Source organism: Odontesthes bonariensis, chromosome 7 (genome assembly GCF_027942865.1).
Source record: "Odontesthes bonariensis isolate fOdoBon6 chromosome 7, fOdoBon6.hap1, whole genome shotgun sequence".
NCBI classification, from domain to species: domain Eukaryota; kingdom Metazoa; phylum Chordata; class Actinopteri; order Atheriniformes; family Atherinopsidae; genus Odontesthes; species Odontesthes bonariensis.
The window spans coordinates 24,929,836-24,948,701 of NC_134512.1; the positions used below are offsets into that span (position 1 = coordinate 24,929,836).

At 40.7% G+C, this 18,866-nt stretch overlaps 1 protein-coding gene across 2 annotated transcripts in view; it reads right to left on the reverse strand.

Moving 5' to 3' along the window:
- Positions 1 to 766: 766 nt before the first annotated feature.
- The window catches only part of plxnb2b (plexin b2b), a 116,534-nt gene continuing 98,434 nt past the window's right edge, over positions 767 to 18,866 (reverse strand). For both annotated transcript variants that reach the window (XM_075470274.1, XM_075470275.1), the window contains 13 exons: positions 17,599 to 17,780; positions 14,682 to 14,748; positions 13,779 to 13,925; positions 12,557 to 12,713; positions 11,687 to 11,787; positions 10,301 to 10,385; positions 9,756 to 9,907; positions 9,350 to 9,510; positions 5,797 to 5,944; positions 5,523 to 5,587; positions 5,316 to 5,391; positions 4,361 to 4,435; positions 767 to 3,804 (listed from right to left, as the gene is read on the reverse strand). In XM_075470274.1, coding sequence (XP_075326389.1) covers positions 3,700 to 3,804; positions 4,361 to 4,435; positions 5,316 to 5,391; positions 5,523 to 5,587; positions 5,797 to 5,944; positions 9,350 to 9,510; positions 9,756 to 9,907; positions 10,301 to 10,385; positions 11,687 to 11,787; positions 12,557 to 12,713; positions 13,779 to 13,925; positions 14,682 to 14,748; positions 17,599 to 17,780 — 1,521 coding nt within the window. In that variant the 3' untranslated portion in view covers positions 767 to 3,699. The remainder of the gene's footprint in view (positions 3,805 to 4,360; positions 4,436 to 5,315; positions 5,392 to 5,522; positions 5,588 to 5,796; positions 5,945 to 9,349; positions 9,511 to 9,755; positions 9,908 to 10,300; positions 10,386 to 11,686; positions 11,788 to 12,556; positions 12,714 to 13,778; positions 13,926 to 14,681; positions 14,749 to 17,598; positions 17,781 to 18,866) is intronic.

The window sequence follows — 18,866 nt, forward strand, 5'->3', positions numbered from 1 at the left end:
AAGGATAATGTACTAACTTCAGTGCTTGTGATAATCAAGTGTATTCAGCAGTCCTTAAAGTTAGTCTATCAATGACCTGCCCAGTTAGAATATGGTCTGAGCAGGCCTCTGGTCCATCATTGATATATCCACCCCTGCATTGGGATGTGTCGAGCAGTCAGAAGAGGCAATTTTTGCCTTTCATCTCCGATTTTTTTCTCAATTTTATTCTTAGCTGTCAGTACTTAATTAATGTTTCCAGTGCAGTTTTTCCAACCTTCATCGCTGATGACAGAGATACTGTGCTGCTACTTTATATTATCAACTCGTTTCATGAAGCCAGACCTTCTAGTTTATATTCCATGCTGTGTGACAGCAGCCTGATGTGGCATTTGGGGAAAAAGCATCAGCCATGACAGGCTATGCCGGCTATAAAGAGTGATGTTATCAACAAAGTCGTTTAGGGTCACAATATGCAAAATTGTTTGTGATAAGGAAAGAATCTGTGAAGTTCAAGCACTTTGCCTTCCTCTTCATAAAATGACTGCCCAAATTTAATTCTCAAAAATCCAAAATACTCTTGCCTGAACGTAGGCTTTTAAGGTCATGCTATGAACTGTGCAAATTCAGGAAACCTAAAGAACACTTACAGCTGACTTCGACAAGAAAATCAGCTGCCTGTGGCTAGTCTATCACCCAAGGTGATCGTTACCTCTCATGAATAAATCATGGGCGTTAAGACGAAGCGAATCAATATTGTCCAAGTGAAAGAAACAAAGCAAATATGCAGGGTATATATGTCTCTGAGTTTATTCACCAAGGAGTGTATGATGAAACCTGTGGGTAACCGCTCCATCCACACATACGACTTTAGTAAAATTGGGCTCATCCAGTATAACCAGATCAGGTACAAGATGGAGAATCTTCTGAGCTGCCTTGGATGGGGAGGAAAATGTTGGCCTCCATTTGTGGTCTTGTACTGTAAATGGAGTGTCCCAGTTTATTTTATCATTACAGCACATTCACAAGTTTCAAAATTGGGAAGGGGAAAAAAAAGAAGAAAAAAAAAGTCTCGACATCTGCACAAACAAGTTTTTTTTTTTTCCTCTTTTGTCGTTTTGTCCCAGGACTCAATGCATAGGAGTATACAATTAGAATACAGTAATTCAACAGGTTTCACAAAGATTTATATGATATAGGAAACAAGAAAAAAAATAAAATAACTGCACAGCAGTAAGAAAGGTCATTTGTCGAGTATAGATAGTCATTTATCGTACACACTGTGAAATAGCTTAAAACACAGGGCAAAAAAAAATAATTAACATCATTGGACAATTTTGCGCTATATTCAATCTACGTATGGATACCCTTTTGTCTTAAGACTAATTTATGAATGCCAGACATTTTCAAGGGAAACCCAGATAACATTGGCCACTGATTTACATTTAGTCGTTTTGGCTTTACGCCTTAGCCACCAAAATCCTACAAAGCACACACCAAAGACACCCAAAGGAAATGTACACATCAATACTGCAACCATAAAAGAAATCATACTGAAATGTCTTCAGCCTATTGGCACGCAAATGGCTGCAGCAGGGCATATAGCATTTTAGACAGCACACAGAAGATCACAAGTCCAAATACATTGCTGTGTCTATAGCACTATTGTCATCATGATCACCTAAGGTTACCGAGAGGATAATTTAGAAACAATATATGTATCATCCTATTCAATAAGGCACATTTTTGGTTAAAGAAAGGCTCTGAAAGAAGCTTCTTGCATCAACTCTGTCAGTGAGAAAAGAGTCAGCAGTAAACAACAGCGGTGACAAGGATGGAGTCTGCAGTCGGCATGCAATTAAGATCAAAAGCCTCCCCTGCTGATTCCATTATACTGAGTGCCACTCTGCTCTGCACTGAGTGGGCAGTGCCAAGTGCTGTTGGTCGGGATGCCGGAGTGCCATGCTGAGATCGCAGGCAGGCAGGCAGGCTCGAGGTCTGTGCAAACCTCCCTCTAGCCAAGGCAGGAATCGTTAACATTCTGGGGTCTCTGGAGCTCGTTATGCTCTGTCAACTACACACATCCATGATCAGATACAAAGAGGACAATTAAATCATCTGTCAACAGCGAGACCTACAATTTAGGGATGGTGTTTAATGGGCCAAGAAATTTAAAACCCTCACTCCGACACTGTCCACACTGACGCTGACATATCAATATTCCAATTACCATAGCAATTATGTACACGATTGAATCAAACCTCCCTAACGGCGTACAAACTCAAAAACCTCTATAGTTTGTTCAGAACATGCCACTGCAGTACCAACTGCATCTCTGGCAGATTACTAAAATCAGCAATAGGCTATTTTATAGCTTTAGAGGCAGAATGCTCAATGATTATTTGGAACTTTATGTAACTGGAAAGAGAAAAAAAAAAAAATTGCACAAAAAAAACAAAACTATGCATGAATCAATTTGGAAAATTTGGTAACATATTGCTAAATTGCTACAATAACGCAAGTGTTGATTGTGGCTCATGGCATACTGACATTATTGCAGGACTAATATGAGTGACACGGCTTCACAGCAGAATAAAATTGCTTCTTGCTCACACTTATAAAAGCAAAAGTTTTACAGCAAAGTAAAAAAAGAAAAAAAAAAAAAAAATCAGTCATTAACTGAAATGTCTTAAGAAATCTCTGAAAAGTCCTTCTGTGCTTTAGTTAAGGTGGAATGTTTCATGGCACTGTACAATAAAGGGAGACAGACTGTGCTATTATCAATTTTCACAAGCACAAGTGGCAATCCAGCGTGAAGCAAATCTGCGTCAAAAGCAACAAATTTAACTCAAATGCTTCTGAAACCACTGGTGACCTGTCAGTCATATGAGCCTGTACATTGCTAGATTAACCGGTGTCCTTGTGAGGACCCTTTGGTCTGTCGTAAAGCTCGGTGAGAGTGCAGGCTCCAGTGTGTTACTGTTCATGGGGGGGTGGGGGGTAAAATGACAAAGCAGGCGTCCCTTCGCCCTCTCGCCTGACGGTAGGCATCCTGTGTGCGCACGCACATTCCCACACAGTTGCGCACTCACAATCCACGAGAACACACACTCAAATTTTGTCACACACGTCCCTGTTCACACGTTGCACTTCACACAGACATCTACGCACACACACACGCACACACACACAGGCTAATAAAAACACTGTCCGCACCACGAGGTGATCCATTTAAAAAGATTTTTTTTTTTCCTTATAAAGCTTTCCGCATAAAGACTGCACAATAAAAAAAATATATAATACAACTCTTAAAACCTTTTCAACACAGAGAGAAATTCAACATTTGATTATCTCCTATCCCAGTGCTCCACAGAGGGGCTTAAATCTCAGAGGTCTCCTGCACCGTGTTGTGGGAGCAATATTCAGTGAAGCATGAGTGACCGTTTAGACCTAAGGTTTGGCAAGTGAGCTTTAAGGCGTACCTATGACAGTGTAACCCATCAATTTCTTTCCCTCGTTTTGCTCTCTATGTGCCTTTAATTAGTCCCTGTTACTTCACAGGACAGAAAATTGCTGCGGGGCAAGTTGTGCAATATACACGCCCAAATGAGTGCTCTCTCACATTTTCTTATTTCTATTTCTTATGCTCAGAAAAGAAGAAATAAGCCCCTGTAGTCACTGGCGATATCCCCCCATTCCCTTCCCCCTCCCCGTAGTGGGTTAGAGATCAGTCACTTTGTTTTCCAGGGCAGCTGCAATCTGCTGGAGCCGCAGGGTCAGCTGTTTACTCTGAGCAGCTGGGTCCTCGTCCAGGGATGCGATGATCTGAAAGGGAGACCGAAGGACAGCAAGGAAGTTGATCGACAGAGGAGTTGGAAATAATAAGCAAAGAGGAGAAGTGGGCGGAAGATTTGCGTGAAGGACGGCAGAAGGGCAGTGTTGAAGAAGCAAAAAACAAAGGGAATGGGGATGGAGAGAAGCACAGGACAAAGAGGAGGAAAAAGGGTGAAGAGTGGGAGGAGAGGAGACGAGAGGTGTTATTTGACATAAACAGTCACATCATATAAGCTGTTGGTGTTTGTGAGCCATACTTGGGGGAGAAAGACAGCCCAGTTTGTTTATTCAACTTGCTCATTAGGTTTTGTTTATCCCCCTTTTTCATGACCTCAAGTGGAAATGCACAATGGACTCTTAAAAATCAATTCCCAGAGCAATTTTCCAATCCACATCCCACAGAAATGCTTTCAATTAAAATTTCTCACAATCTCTTTTCTGGCATATCAAGAGTGAAGGGAGAAAAAAAAAAGGAAATGTACTGGGCAGCAGTGCATACAGTTGAATAGCTTCCTTTGGGTGTGAAGGAGAGAGAACAGCCTCTTACCCCATCATAGTATTTGCTGGCGTACTGGTAAAGCTGATGGAGAGCCACTTGTGTGTTCAGTTTGTCTGTGTGAGACTGCAGAACATAAACGACAATTTAAAGGTTAAAGATGCAGCAAAATTAATTCACACAACTGAATGAAATAAACAGCCGTTTTCAAAGATCCAAGGTAAAACATTTACCAACTGCCATTTAAGTTATAGTCCTGTAGCCAGTCATGAAGTAAATTCCAACCGTGCTGTAGAAGTTTGGGGAATTGGGGAAAAAAATTGGACGAGTGTGCTAAGCGAATGGTTACTCAGAAGGAGGAAACGGAAGCAAATTTTAAAACGACTCAAAATCCAAAGGTTTCCCAGCAGCAAACCCTATACACCGTGATGCTTACACCACATCTGTGCATGAGCAGTGTCCGTCCGCTGATCAGCTGAGTCCGTCAGGACTTGCCGGATAGTTCAGATGGTGTTTGTACTTTCCCAGGCTTTTCATTCATTTTTACCATCTCAGACCAAGTGCAGTTTTGAGTCGCAGTGGATTTAGCGGGCATCAATGAAAAAAAATAAACAACTGTCTGATGCAAAAGTGATGCCCTACAAAATGTATCATATCTTTGACCAAACCACTGGGAAATCTTTGAGTTGAGTTGTTTCCGAATTCATCCCTGATTCTCCAAAGAGAGTGCTCTGACTGCAATCTACTGCAGGTAAGACACCGACTGCTCTTAATTACTTCACAAAAACCAGTTTTTTTCCCCCTTAAACTGTATAAATGTTACGCATCTGTTTATCACGGCTATGGTTTGTGCTTGCATGAAATTCTCCCAGGTTGCAAATAAGAACAACGGATCCAACAAATGCTTATTCTAATAAAATCCTAAGTTAGGCAGAAATTGAAAGGATTGTAATGTTCAAAGCAAGGCTGACTAAAAAGCAAAGAAAATGAAAGCCGTCTCTCTCACCCGTGACACCTCTGCCAAATGAGTGTTCATGTCCTGGTCGCTGACGGATATCATCTGCCTGATGCCCTTGTAGTAGCTGTGCACACAGACACGCACGTACAGAGGAGACAAGAGGTGGTAATCGCTCCATTATGCTGTTTTTATTAAAAAATGTCTCCTAAATCTGGAGGATTTTAAAACTCAAAATGATTTGTTGACAGTACTTACTCATCCACCATCTTTTTATAAGAGGAGATCTCCTTTGCATAGAGTAGTTTGTTACTCGGAGAGTCCTAGAGACAAAAAAAATCTAATTACAAGAGTGAAAAAATGACACTGATAGACCGTCTGACCTATGACACTCCTCTTTTCTCTGCAATTGAGTTCTCATGTAATCCACTTTATTCCCATCTTCCTCATCTTTCCACCCATCTTCCCTCTTGCACTTTGACCTCATTCACTCCACCCTTTTCTCCTCCTCCCTTCTTCAGTCTCCTCTCACCCGGCTGAGCTTGTGCTCGCTCTTGGTGCAGGCATCCATGAAGGTCTGGGCGATGACGGACAGCGAAGCATCCACCACCTCGGACACGTGGACATCGAAGATGAAGTGGGGATTCTTGAGGATGTTAACCCAGAAACGCAGAGGCAGGCTGCACGGGTTAAAGGGGAAACAGATCATGGTTATTATCATCATTACTGGTTCAGTCTCATCACCGACCTTACATCGACAAATTTATTTTAGTACCAGAGGCATTTCATGTGAGAGAGCACTTGCCTGAGGTGCAATTTGGTGCTGTACAAGGTAATAACAGACATGGAGAAAGCTTTTCATGTAGGTGTAAGTTTATTCAGAACAATACCCTTGACTCTCAGTTTATATTAGTCTTTCATATAATGCTGACCTCTATGACAGCCACTACCGTTCAAAGAAAATGAAAAAGAAAAAAAAATGACCTCGGAAGTTTTCTTTCTGTGCAAAGCGGCAGGCGATGTTCCTCATCTGCTCTAACAAATACGAGATTAAAAATGCTAAAGTAACTGCAAAGATTTGACCTTCGGAGTTCCTGTGCAGCTTAACAACATAAAGAACAGACCACACAATGTAAGGCTCGAGCGCGCTCTCTAATTTCCCCCCTGAACATGGAAAATGCTAGCTCCTTCCGCTTCTCTCCAACCACACATCAGCTTGTGAATTCACAGGAACGCCCAAAATGCAGCAGTTTCCAAAAAAAACTCTGCTCCCCGATCAGTGTGAATGTCCCACCGTCTGAGACAAACAGGCTGGGTAGAATTCATACTGGTTTGGTAATATCTCTGGGGAAGACTGCACTGAGAATACAATAGACGCATAAAAATAGCAATGTTGCTATAATCACAAAATTAATTTAGCTTGGGACATAATTACCATGTTTGTTTGTTGTTATGCTTCATACACACATTCATATTTAATACAGGGCCCTCAGTTGATTTGATAAACAGAACGGGCGGGTGCAGAATGCGGTGCGGAGTGTAGTAAGTAATTAAATCGCTCATCTCCTGTCCTTGTGTGGGTGCTCGCTTGCCAGCCTTGCGTCAATCACTGGCATCTACATGCAACACGTCGTCTTGTATGCTTGAGCCTCAGCCGACGTGACACTAATTTATGCACTTAAATGCCACATGGGAGCACGGGGATTGCAAATGCAAACTAAGTAAGCCGAAACAGGGCATTTGTATTCAGCCGTTTCTAGGATAAGTAAGTTTTATTTCTTGAATAGTTACTGTTTCACAGCCAGCGGGACTGGGATTGTTGGTCAGGCTTGGATAATTGAGTGTACGTGACAGTCATGAAAAGTTAGACCTGTAGTCAGAAACAAATGCGAAGCACTGGTACTGCTCGTAGTTAACATTTCAGAGGGTAATATTCTACTTTCTACTCTGGTGCATTTCTTTTGACAGACAATCTAAAAGAAAGTTTTTCAAAGCAATTGAAAAAATAAATAAATGAATAGATAGATAAAAAATTTTTAAAAATTTAAAAAAAAAAAAAAAATCAGGCCCAAAGACATAATTTGGAATTTCCCACCACGGGGGATAAATAAAGTATTTTTCCATTCTATTCTATTCTTTTTTTTATTTTTATTTATTATTTTTGGGGGCTTTTTATGCCTTTATTAGGACAGTGTAGAGACAGGAAGCAGGGTGCAGAGAGAGGGGGAACAACACAGAGCAAAGGGCCATCCGATGCGGGACTCGAACCTGGGCCAGCTGCAGCGAAGACTGTAGCCTCTTGTACATGGGGCGCCTGCTGTACCCACTACACCACAGACCGCCCCTATTCTATTCTATAAGAATTTTCAAATATTTAAAAAAATTAGTTTGATGTTGGAAAAAAAATCTAAAGATACACATCTGCTATTTCATGGAAATCATCTGAAAGAAGGCTTTAATTTGAAAGGCAAACAAAAAGAGCATGCTGGGGAGGTGTATGGACTGTTCTATGTGGATCAGTTTAATTCTGTATCCTTTCTTGGCTTCTCTGTCAGATAGACACTTTTGCCAAAACTTCAAGGATAATAGAAGCAAAAACAATGTGGCAAGAAAACATCTTTTTGTAATTTCTCCGATGACATCAGAGCGCAATGGTGTTGTTTTTTGCTCATTTAATCTGAAGTGAAGATTTAATTTCACAACATTTTGTGACTTTATTTTGAGTGTAAAATAGAAGTAGCCCAAAAAAAAAAAAAAAAAAAGCAACCTTAATTTAAAGTTGTTCGGTATCGACCGGCTCCAACACTCAAATACTATGAGTAGAGTGATAGATAAATATAAACCGTTATATACAAGAGTTTTCCAGTAGAATGGCTGCCTTTTCTTTTTATACTGGAAGTACAATACTTCTATACCAGGGACGCCCAAAGTCGGTCCTCGAGGGCCGCTGTCCTGCAGGTTTTAGATGTTTCCCTGCTTCGACACACCTGATTCAGATCAATGCATCATTAGCAGGCTTGTGCAGAACTTAAAGGCCGGCGCACACCTTTACGATGTCATCGTTGCATCGTTTGTCGGGTGATCGGCACAACAATTCGGACCGTATTTGACACGCTCGCACGTCCACCGCACACACTTGCGAACCTACGATATTTTTGGCCGAATATTATCACATGACCGAAATAGGAAGCCACAAATCACGTGACTTTCAAACTGAAAATGTTGTAGTCGTCCAACGTGACTAAGTGCGCTATTCCCATTGGCTGTTTAAATAATCCTGCGCGATGACATCGGAACAGAGACCGCACACACATACGATTGTATTCGGCACAAGGAAAATCCGTACGGAAATATCAAACATGTTTGATTTGATCCGATGAAACGACAAAATCGTTTGTCGGCTGCTACCGCACACCTTTACGATTCCCATGCGAAGTCATCGGGCCGACAAAATCGTACACGAATCGTAAAGGTGTGCGCCGGCCTTAACAATCTTTTGAAGAGATTCATTTCATCTGAATCGGGTGTGTTGAAGTAGGGAAACATCTAAAACCTGCAGGAGAGCGGCCCTCGAGGACCGACTTTGGACATCCCTGTTCTATACGTTAATCTCTATATACAGAATCTGTAAGGAAGAGAAGATTTTTGATACTAAAGCTTTTCTGTTTCTGTTTGTAGTCCATTGTATGTTCAGGTAAAAATCGACCAGTCAGACTTGCATAAGCTTTAATTGCATGCAAATCAACAGCTGTTGAGAACAAGAGAAAAGTATTTGCTGAAATCCGGTCTCAGAACTAATGTCTGACAAAGGTTTAGCTTTTTACTCGTTTTAAATAAATCAGTATTCAAACAATGATTAGCACGTGAAATGGGCAGTGCCAGCCCATGTATCTGTTATTCAGACATCCACTGGCAACGCCAGAAGAGCTGAATCATTGGCCATGTCATCCTAGATGCCAAGTTATTACTCCACCCCCAACAAGTTCCCACACTGCTTATACCACTGCTGAAACTCCCCCAATTTTTTTTATATCTAGTTTGACTATGACAGTGTGAGCAGTCCCCCCCCCCCCCTGTGCTCTTACCTATTAGTCTTCCATATATGGATGGTCTCCTCATCCACGTTGTTGTGTTTCAGTGCTTGCTCATCCAGGAAGTCAAAGAAATATTTGACAGCTGGTGGCACCACCGCCCCAGAGCACAGCACGCTGCGGAAGAAGTCATCCACAAATTGCTGCAATGTTCCCTGAAAGGACACACAAATAATGAGAGACATGACAGCGAGAGGAAAGACAGTCAGGAATATCAGAGCCCGAAGACAAAGCTGCTTGCAGACAGCACGAGAGTATTTTTGTATTTCTGCTCTTTCCAAACCTAGACACCAGAGTTGGCTTTAAATCAAATAAATAAATCATTCAACAATAACAAATATCATGTCAGTGCATCAAATAAATACAAACTAATATCCGATTGCATTGCATTGTGCTCTACCTTGACAGAAAGGAGACGCGTCAGATAGATCTCTGTAATGGCTTTGGTCATCGACTTGTCCTTTATGCTTCCTCGTTTAGATTTGATCTCATCCAGTTCGTCTGCTGGCCTCACCAAGTGAAAAACTTTATCGTCATCCAACAGAGCATTTCCTATTTAGAGCAGTGACAACAACACTGTCAACTTTCCTCATAGTTATTCATGCAAATTCTTACAAAAAATATTCAAATGATGAAAAATGGGAAGGGCTTTGTCAACTGAATTAGAAATGCAAAGAAGAAGAGCTAAATAATCAACTCTTCTGAAATGTATATGAAAAGGAAGACAATAAAAGTGCGTACAATTACTGCATAATCTCAGAGTGCGTAATGCCCAAAGCAACGTGTATTAGCATGTTTAATGAGAGTGGGAATATTGTGAAAAGCCCAGAGGAAACAAGACAAAGGCATGCATTATATTCTTGAGCACACAAGTGATCCGTGCTCTTTTGAGTTTAACGTGTGTTTTTGTGTGTAAACGGTGTGTGTGAACTGAGAGACACGCACGCTCTTCATGGTTTTCCTGGTTCTGGTCGTAGTTATGTTGGGTGTGCAGCACTCGGGATAAAACTAAGGTGGCGTTGTCTCTCACCTGCAACGCACAGAAATCTCGTGTTAGACAACACACACGACAAAAAAATACTTGCTTATAAAACCATTCGAGTTTAATATGTACAGTGATTGCACTCAGCAGCTCTTTCGTGCACAGAGAGCTAATCATTAATCAATGAGACTGTACACATGGACACAGAGCCTTTACAGGGATCTCTACTGGCCATTTTCTTTGACATCACCCACTTATTGACCTTGCAAAAACTGCGATTAGCACTACTCTCCGACAGCCAATGAATCTATGGCAACAAGACTATTGTCTAAGAATAGCTGCGAGACATCAGCAGGTTGAACCAAAAGAAGTCTTCGAAAGAGGTGTATTTAAGTGGCCAAAAAGCAGAACAAGTAGGGGGTAAAACTGATTGGCCTTTATTTTCTCAGGATCAATAAAGTGCCTTGAAGATTTAATGGCATGTTGTTACCACTAAGAACTCACATTATTATTTGCAATAGTTATTCAAGCAGGTAGCTGCCAACCAAAATGCAACAGGAAAATAAACTCCATACTAAAGACTAAAGAAGAAAAGACTTTGAATGGACACCTCGCATAAATTCAGAAGATGCTGTATCCCGTTATCCTTGAACATTGTATACCACACATTTTCTCCAAATAGGATGTAGTCACAGGAGATAAATATGGATACACATGTAAGACCACGTGAATGATGGCATTAATTCCACCTTACATTTTCAGCTAAATGCAATGTGGAGTTTAAAGCAAAAGGGAGAAAAAGTGTCTTCGTCATAGAGGTTTTTTCTTTCTTGGTATAAAGATCTTTTTTCACTGCATTACATAATGCATTTTTTTCCTGCTTAGAACAGATACTCAAATAAAATGGGCAACTACTGGATAATATGATATAAAGAGACAGAGCCATGGTGTGGTGTTGGATATTTCACTGTATTTAATTAAAAATAACTTCCCTTTCACTTGTGTCTGTTTAACAAATGAGAGATTTCAGCTTCCGTTGCATTTTAGAAAACTGAAAAGGTGTAACATTAATAGTTAGAAACTACAGAATACATTTTCTGTCTAAAATCAATAAATTATTAAATTAGTTTTGACAGGTTCAAAAATCTGCAGCAACCAATATCATATGCGCAGGTACAGCTCAGGCTCTGAATTGAGATGGTGTGAAAACCTTCAGGCCCATTCAGCCCTACACACACACACACCCATCTGTTCACCACCTCACACCCCCATCAAACCCCTGCTTACGGTCTGTCCTCCTTGTTGAAATTGGTTGTATCATGGAAACATAAATTTTCTTCCATACTCACGTTGTAATGTGCCAGCGTATTGATTCGCCTCCACCTGCCTTCTTTCTGGGAGGTCAAGTCCAGATCTGACAAGATCTGCCCTGTTGAGCCGGGGCGCCACTCTGTGGTCAAGGCAGTAGGAGAACATAAAGTGAGCTACAAATATTTGGCAAGGTTCAACATACCTATGTTTTTTGGTTTTGTTTCTCTTTAGCATGGGTCACTGTGGAGATTACTTTACTCTGTAATGTTGTGAATTCACATAAATCCAGCTATTCATCCAGCTATGTACCCGGCTCTGTCCTTGGATTTAAAGACACACTTGAGTTGATTGTGGGTGAAGAAAGGAGCCGTCAGTATTTCATGAATAATTTAACTCCAATTCAAACTTAGACTTGCATCCCAACAATTTCTGCATCACAGCAGACTTGAGCCTAAAACCATCGGAGACATACTGTATGATTCACGCACCTCCTACAATATTATCTTTCTTATTCACCATGAACAAAGATGGATGTCTGCAATCTAAAATGTGTAAAGAAATTAACTCATGATGGGAATAGAAAAGATCCTTGATCTTAAGAAAATTTCAAGTTAATCCTCAAGGTCTCTGATCACAGCAGAGACAAAGATTTGAAGAGATTAAGTGTTTTTCCATGTTGCTGACAATGGATGACTTCTAAACCTTAAAGCTTTGCAAATTCTTCTGTGAGACAAATAGGTGTTACAGAATGATTATATCTAATGAATTAAACAAAAAAATGCAATAAATAAGTCATCGCTCTCATAGATAAATCATTTCTGATTGAATTGAAACTGAAACAACTTTTCCATGTGGCCATCATCAACACTCCAGATAATCATTACATTAGCTGTCCCTTTCTTACTCACCTAGAGTGACGCTGTCGACCTTGGGCCGCTGAGAGTATGGCAGGTTCCTGTACACTTGCTCAATGATCTTCTCTTTCACTTGTGAGATGGTGTCACAGCTGAGCACTTTGACGGGCGTCACATCTGGACCCTCGCCTTGAACAAGCACTTGCAATGTCTGGCAGAGACAACACACAGTGGCACACATTAGGAATGCACAGTGACAGTGCGTGCAACACCCATGTACCCATGCAGAAATATTCTAACGTGGCCAGTGCACCCAGCTAGCCACCCACGCACACCGAGCGTTATTGGGATACTGTTGTTATGGCAACTGGGCTTCTGAGAGCACACACAAACACATTGCAGTGACACCTGACATGACTCTTGTCACCCTGGCCTGCTAATGACCAAGGATCAGCAGGAGCAAACTGACCCACCTCCCCACCCACACTCAGTTAGCTCTGTTAGAGGTAACTGACCACTCAGCAGACTCAAATGGGGGGCAGGCAAGCTGACCTCAACAGCAACCACATAAACTCGTCTGCATTTGAAGTGAATGTGAAGAGGACACAGTGAATTAAAGCCAGTAGTAAACAAAGCATCTGCCTATGAAATCAAGCTTGTTGAGGGCCCCCCCCGCCTCCCGCCCTGTGTAATTCAATCACAGAAGGCGATCCATCAGAACAGAAGACATGTAATTCACCCTAATTTGATAATTGTCCTTGACAACACCATTACCCATGGGTCTTTTTGTTTGTGGTGACTTTAATAGAAACCAGCTGTGTTCAGATTAGCTTCCATTATTGAAACACAATATCAAAATGAGAAGCCCAGGTTTTTTTTCCTGACTCCTGAAAGCTGCCCAAATAGATTCAGAGAATGTGTAGGTGGCAAGGTTGGGGAGAGGTTGTGGAGGTGGCTTGTACTCTATACTTTTCCTGACTTGTAATACCTTTACTTAACCCGCACATATTATAGCTATATTGGAACGTGTTGCCCAAGTCATTTTCACACTGAGAGCATTGACACTGAAAATGGATGTCACACAAAAGCGGACAGTCGCCCCAGGGTTTTTTTCTTTTCTTCCAGTGCGTGGTTACCATGGCAATGTCACAGCGCATATGTGTGTTTGTTTGTCATGCACAAAACGCCATGCAATCAGAGAGCAGTGTGTGTAGTTTTTGTGTTTCTGAATTTGTATGTAGGAGTGTTTGTGTGTGCGTTTGTTTATCCATCTCACCAGGACAGAGTACTCTACATCGTCGCCCAACAAGCCTGTGTCGTTGAGTGTGTACTTGGCTTTCTTCACTCTGGCGTCCACAGGCCCTTTTTCGATCTGGTGCTTGATGGCTCGGAACAGTTTGTACAAGGGCTCGCCTGCAGAGTCCTAGTATATATACACACACACGCACACACACACACACACACACACACACACACGCAAAGAGATTTCAAAGTTGCCTCTGCTGTTGTTAGGAAGCTAATTGTTGTGATTAACAGCTCAGAATGGAAAAAAATTCCCCACTGTGAATACAAACACTAAAGAGAGCAAGAGAAATCCAAAAATTATTTCTTAAACTAATTTTGTTCCATGAAGCATCAAAATGTAGGGAAATATGTCTGTATCTTTGCGTTTTGTCATACGTGTTTTGCAGTACAAAATACGATTATATCAAAATCTACATATGTTCCAGTTTACAAGAAAAATCAATTGACTACAAAAGAATTACCCCCTAATGTTCATTAAACTAAAAAAAAATGTTAATCAAAATTGCGTGTTTTCTGTTTTATTCCACATAGAAATGAACCCTTTATGCTTTGGAATAACTACAAAGACATAGACATTCATCTTTGCCTCATTCAATATGCATAGATCTGTGTACATGCAATATGTAGAGTGGCACCACCTTCTTCTCCAACACTCACCTGCTCACCTGGCTGCAGCAAACACTCAGCTATGGTGTTTACTGATTGTTTTGCTTATTTATTGCACACGAAAACATCATCTGGACAAGACTAATAACTTGATTTTCTTTCAAATGGTTTTTGCCTTTGATGGACCAATTGATTAGTCAATTTAATCTCAAGTTACTGCATACGTTTTGAGACATTTTAACAGACGAAAACCCCAAACTCTTGTTACCTTCAAAAACTGGTACAGGCAGATAGACATCCAGTTACAGAGCATTCTTTCCACCACCGTCTCTGACCTGAAAAACAAATATACATCAGATATCAGCAATACAAGAAATTATTTAGGTATTTATTAGAAACTCCATCCATGACACTTTATCCATTTGCTAAGAAACCCTCAGAAATCATCACCACCACACAGTCACTGATTATTTTATATGAGCTCCGGTGTGGGATTTTAGCTGTGTTCTGAAATGTTTTAAAATGTACAGTATTTCATGTACTCTTTAGTGTTTATTAGTCTGGTGCCATGTTTCACAGCACGTAATTACCGTTGGTTAAAAGTTAAAAGGAGAAAGATGTGAGGAGAGGTAACTTATGAGTAGTAATTCCTATTATTTGCTCTTGAGAATGTTGAAAACATATCAGCTCGACAACGTCAAGAATATTTGAATCCAAAACTCATGTCTGTGGCCATTTGACAGATAGCTCATCATGTCAGATACCCACTGGTGGCAGCCATTGTTGGCTCAAGAAATGACTAATTGGTTGTCTGGTATATGAGGAGGCCTGTGTTGGCACAATGGCCTAATAAGCATAATGAGAGTCTGCAATGGGGAATAATTAAGATGTGTGCTTGCATAACAGCTAGTTACAGCCTGTCTAAGCACAGCAGATATTTCAGTAAACATAACCCCCGTCACAGCAGTGTATTGTCAAAAAAAAAAAAATGGGTCCAGCTGAGGGAGGAGAGGCAGCAGTTAGTGCATGATCCGAGCACTACACGATCATTACAGCTCCAAAGGAGGTCATGCTCAAAACGTTGTCAAATTGGAGTTGTTTTTAAAAAAATATTTACTTTGAATCAAATTAGACAGCTGAATGTTTACAGACTAACTGTTCCTTTTAAATAATGAAAAGTGCATTAGGTGCAAAAGTGCAAAGGGCAAAAAAAACACAAAATAACAAAGTCAATTTAACTAAAAATCAAAGAAGAACATGCAGAATATTTGGTAAGTTCCCAAAAATGAATTCAAAGTCCTGTTCGAGCAGTTATGAACCCTCTAGAAACTCATCTATGTATCTCCAAATTGTATATTTTTAAGTTTTCACTAGGAAATAAATCTCTCATGCCCTTCAAATTAGTCAGGGTGACTCAACATTTTCATCCTCGTTCAGTGAATGATGATCTATGAATAAGCTAATGTGGCCCACCCACATCTCTACCTGCCAGTGGCTGACACCAGCCTTCCTCGTTTTTCGCTAAGCAATGACCAATTCTGATATTGGTGTTATTCAGTCATACATTTATATATCCGAGGTGTTATCACTTTCTGTTCAATAAAATCTCAGTTCTTTTTTAATTTTTTTTTTTTTTTTAAAGCAAAAAGAATATCAGCAACACATCTTTATTCCAGAGAGCCAACTGGAAGCTCGCTCGCTACGGAAGACGCTAGTTCTGGGAGCTTGATAGACCTGTGAATGTGGTGTTTGGGCTGCCGTCCGCTCACATGGATCATCGCCTGGGCTTGTTTTTGCTGCGTGCCAAGAGTTTGCTCCGTTGGCTCCCAAGTTAGCTCAATTCCTGATTCTCTAGCCAAGCACTCCTGAGCTAGTGGCTTCCATGGTTAGCTTTGACACTCTTGCAAGCAGATTTCTTGCCGCTTCCCATGGCTTGCTGTTCTGCAGCTCCTTGCTTGTGCAATGTTCTCAATCTTGCCAGTGCCAACTTCTCCTGAGATTTCTGATTTCCTAATTTGATCTGCTCCTGACAATGAACGCAAATTGGCAGTACAGCCCCACCCCACAAATAGTCAGGATTGGCTCATAAGAGTTCTCTGCAGGATGGAAGTGATTATTTGTCAATCAGAGTAGGAGTTTTTAAAGTTGATGGGTGTTTATTAGGTATAGGATGTGATTAGCTAGAATCTCTCTGCACGGGAACTTTACTGCACGGGAACTGGGTCTTCCAGCTTGGCTAGTCTTAATAAGGTTTTATTTTTGTGGTGGTTAAGGCAGTCTGATATAAATTTTGAACATGCTAAAAAAGGTTTTTAAAAAATTTCAGCGGTGGGCTTTTCTTTAAATCACACATGACCAATTTTTTTATAAAAATGCTAATGGAGTTAGTAGATAGAGTGATAGAGTGAATAGTGTGTTTGGGTCGAGTTAGATGGCGGCTTAAGTACTGAAAATAATCAGTACTTTGGATGATGAGAGCTGTTCTTATTGGAATTAATTTAATCAGAAGCATCATTAGAAAAGTACATGACGAAAATCAACAGCAAAGGAAGAATCATCCAACACACTGTGGTGGACTCCAACAAGGAAGGAAAAGAAAAAAAGAAGAAAAAAAAAAAACAGACTGTGGAACAGAAGGAGGAGAACTGGAACAGCTCAAGCAGCAGTCTGCCTCTTCATAGTGGACTACAACAGTCAACAAAACTAAAAAGAAAACATGGCAACGGAATGAAACAGTCCGCTGCATCTTGAACGGAATCCCAGTCTGTCTAAACAGACTGATACAGTCAGTGCCGGAGTTTGGATATGGGGAAACTGACAGCAGCACAAGGTGGACATTAAAGTCGGAGATAAAGTTCTGTAACAAACCTAAGATGTGAAAGTTTGTAGCAAATTCTATAGCAACTTCTCCAGTATTTGTCTTACCCTTACAGGTCAAATCCAAAATGCCAAAAGAAAGATGTTTTACATAGGAAGATGTTAAACACAGCCATGAAGATTCCATTTGCAAACCATGAGTATCTGTATTTAACTTTCTGCAACGTAATATTGGAAATTTTGCTTGTTATGTGAACATCGACTTGGTGTCGGGAAAAATAAAAAGACATCCAAGTCACACAATTCTATGATATCTTTGGGTGACTGAACCATTATCTGTAGAGAAGGAGCAGTTGATCCACACTTACCTGCGCAGCATCAGTTTGGGGTTCTTGCTGTGGACGTAGTCCCCCATCAGCTCCAACAACAGTGTTCTCATAATATCAGTGTAGTACTCCAGCTTCCCATGCAGAGCCACTGTCAGCAGGGAGGCAAAGTACACTTTTGCCCTGGCGTTGAAATCATGACTGCGCTCTAGGGTACGGATAAACTAGAATCACGCACACACACACACACACACACACACACACGCACACGCACAGAGACAGGCAAATGATGAGCTGAATTAATCATCATGATGGGACTCACACACACACACACAAGCAAATCCAGCATAATATGCTTTTAAATGATCAAATGACTAATGCCAGTGAATATTATAATTATCAAGGTAATTTTGGCTCTGCCCTGTAAAACATTGCCGTTTAGAAATTATACCAATTAGTGGAAGAAGAATCACCCCACACATGCAGTTAACACCTCAGAGGCCGTTTCTGTGCCAGCAATATTGGATTAAAAGGAATCTTCACACGTCTCCCTCTGCTGAGTCTTCTGCACTTATAATACTGTACTTCACCAACTACAACATGACACATTTCTCAAATCATTGGATCGAAAGCTGAATTCAAAATAGACTCTTATAGTACACTGGATGCGGTGAAGACCCAATTTTCAATGCTGACAAGGATAGTAGGGAGCAAGCACCAGAAGGGTGATAGAGCGATCTAATTTTGTGGATTACAAATATATAAGGTATTAAACAAAGAATGCATTACTCTTGATGTGACACTTTAAGTACCATCTATTAAGAGAAAAAACGTTCTTGTCTCAAAACACCAAACAAAAGAGTGTCAGGTACACTCAGGGATTTGCCCTTTTCATTCCTATAAATGAGGCTCGTGTAAGAGACAACTTCACAATTGCACTTTTTCTTTCTAAGTAGCACTAAATCAGGGAGATGTTGCTGCTTCTGTTCAGATGTTTATATTGTGAGTTACATAAACTAATACGCATGATTATACAGATGGAATGTAATCCTGCATGTTGTTACTGCAACACAAACAACCAAAGATACAGTAGGTGTTGCCCCAAGTTGCCCGACTACACATATGCAACAGAATAAAAAGTCCTGTTGTGATGTTTAATTGCAACCACGCTCACAATTGCAATGTTACTGTTTGCGTGTTTAGCGTGGTATGCTATTTACCATGTTCCTCATCCTAATTAAGGGCCAGCATGTTAAGATTTGCTACATAGCACTTCTTACACTTACGCTGATTTGGTCATAACCTAAAAT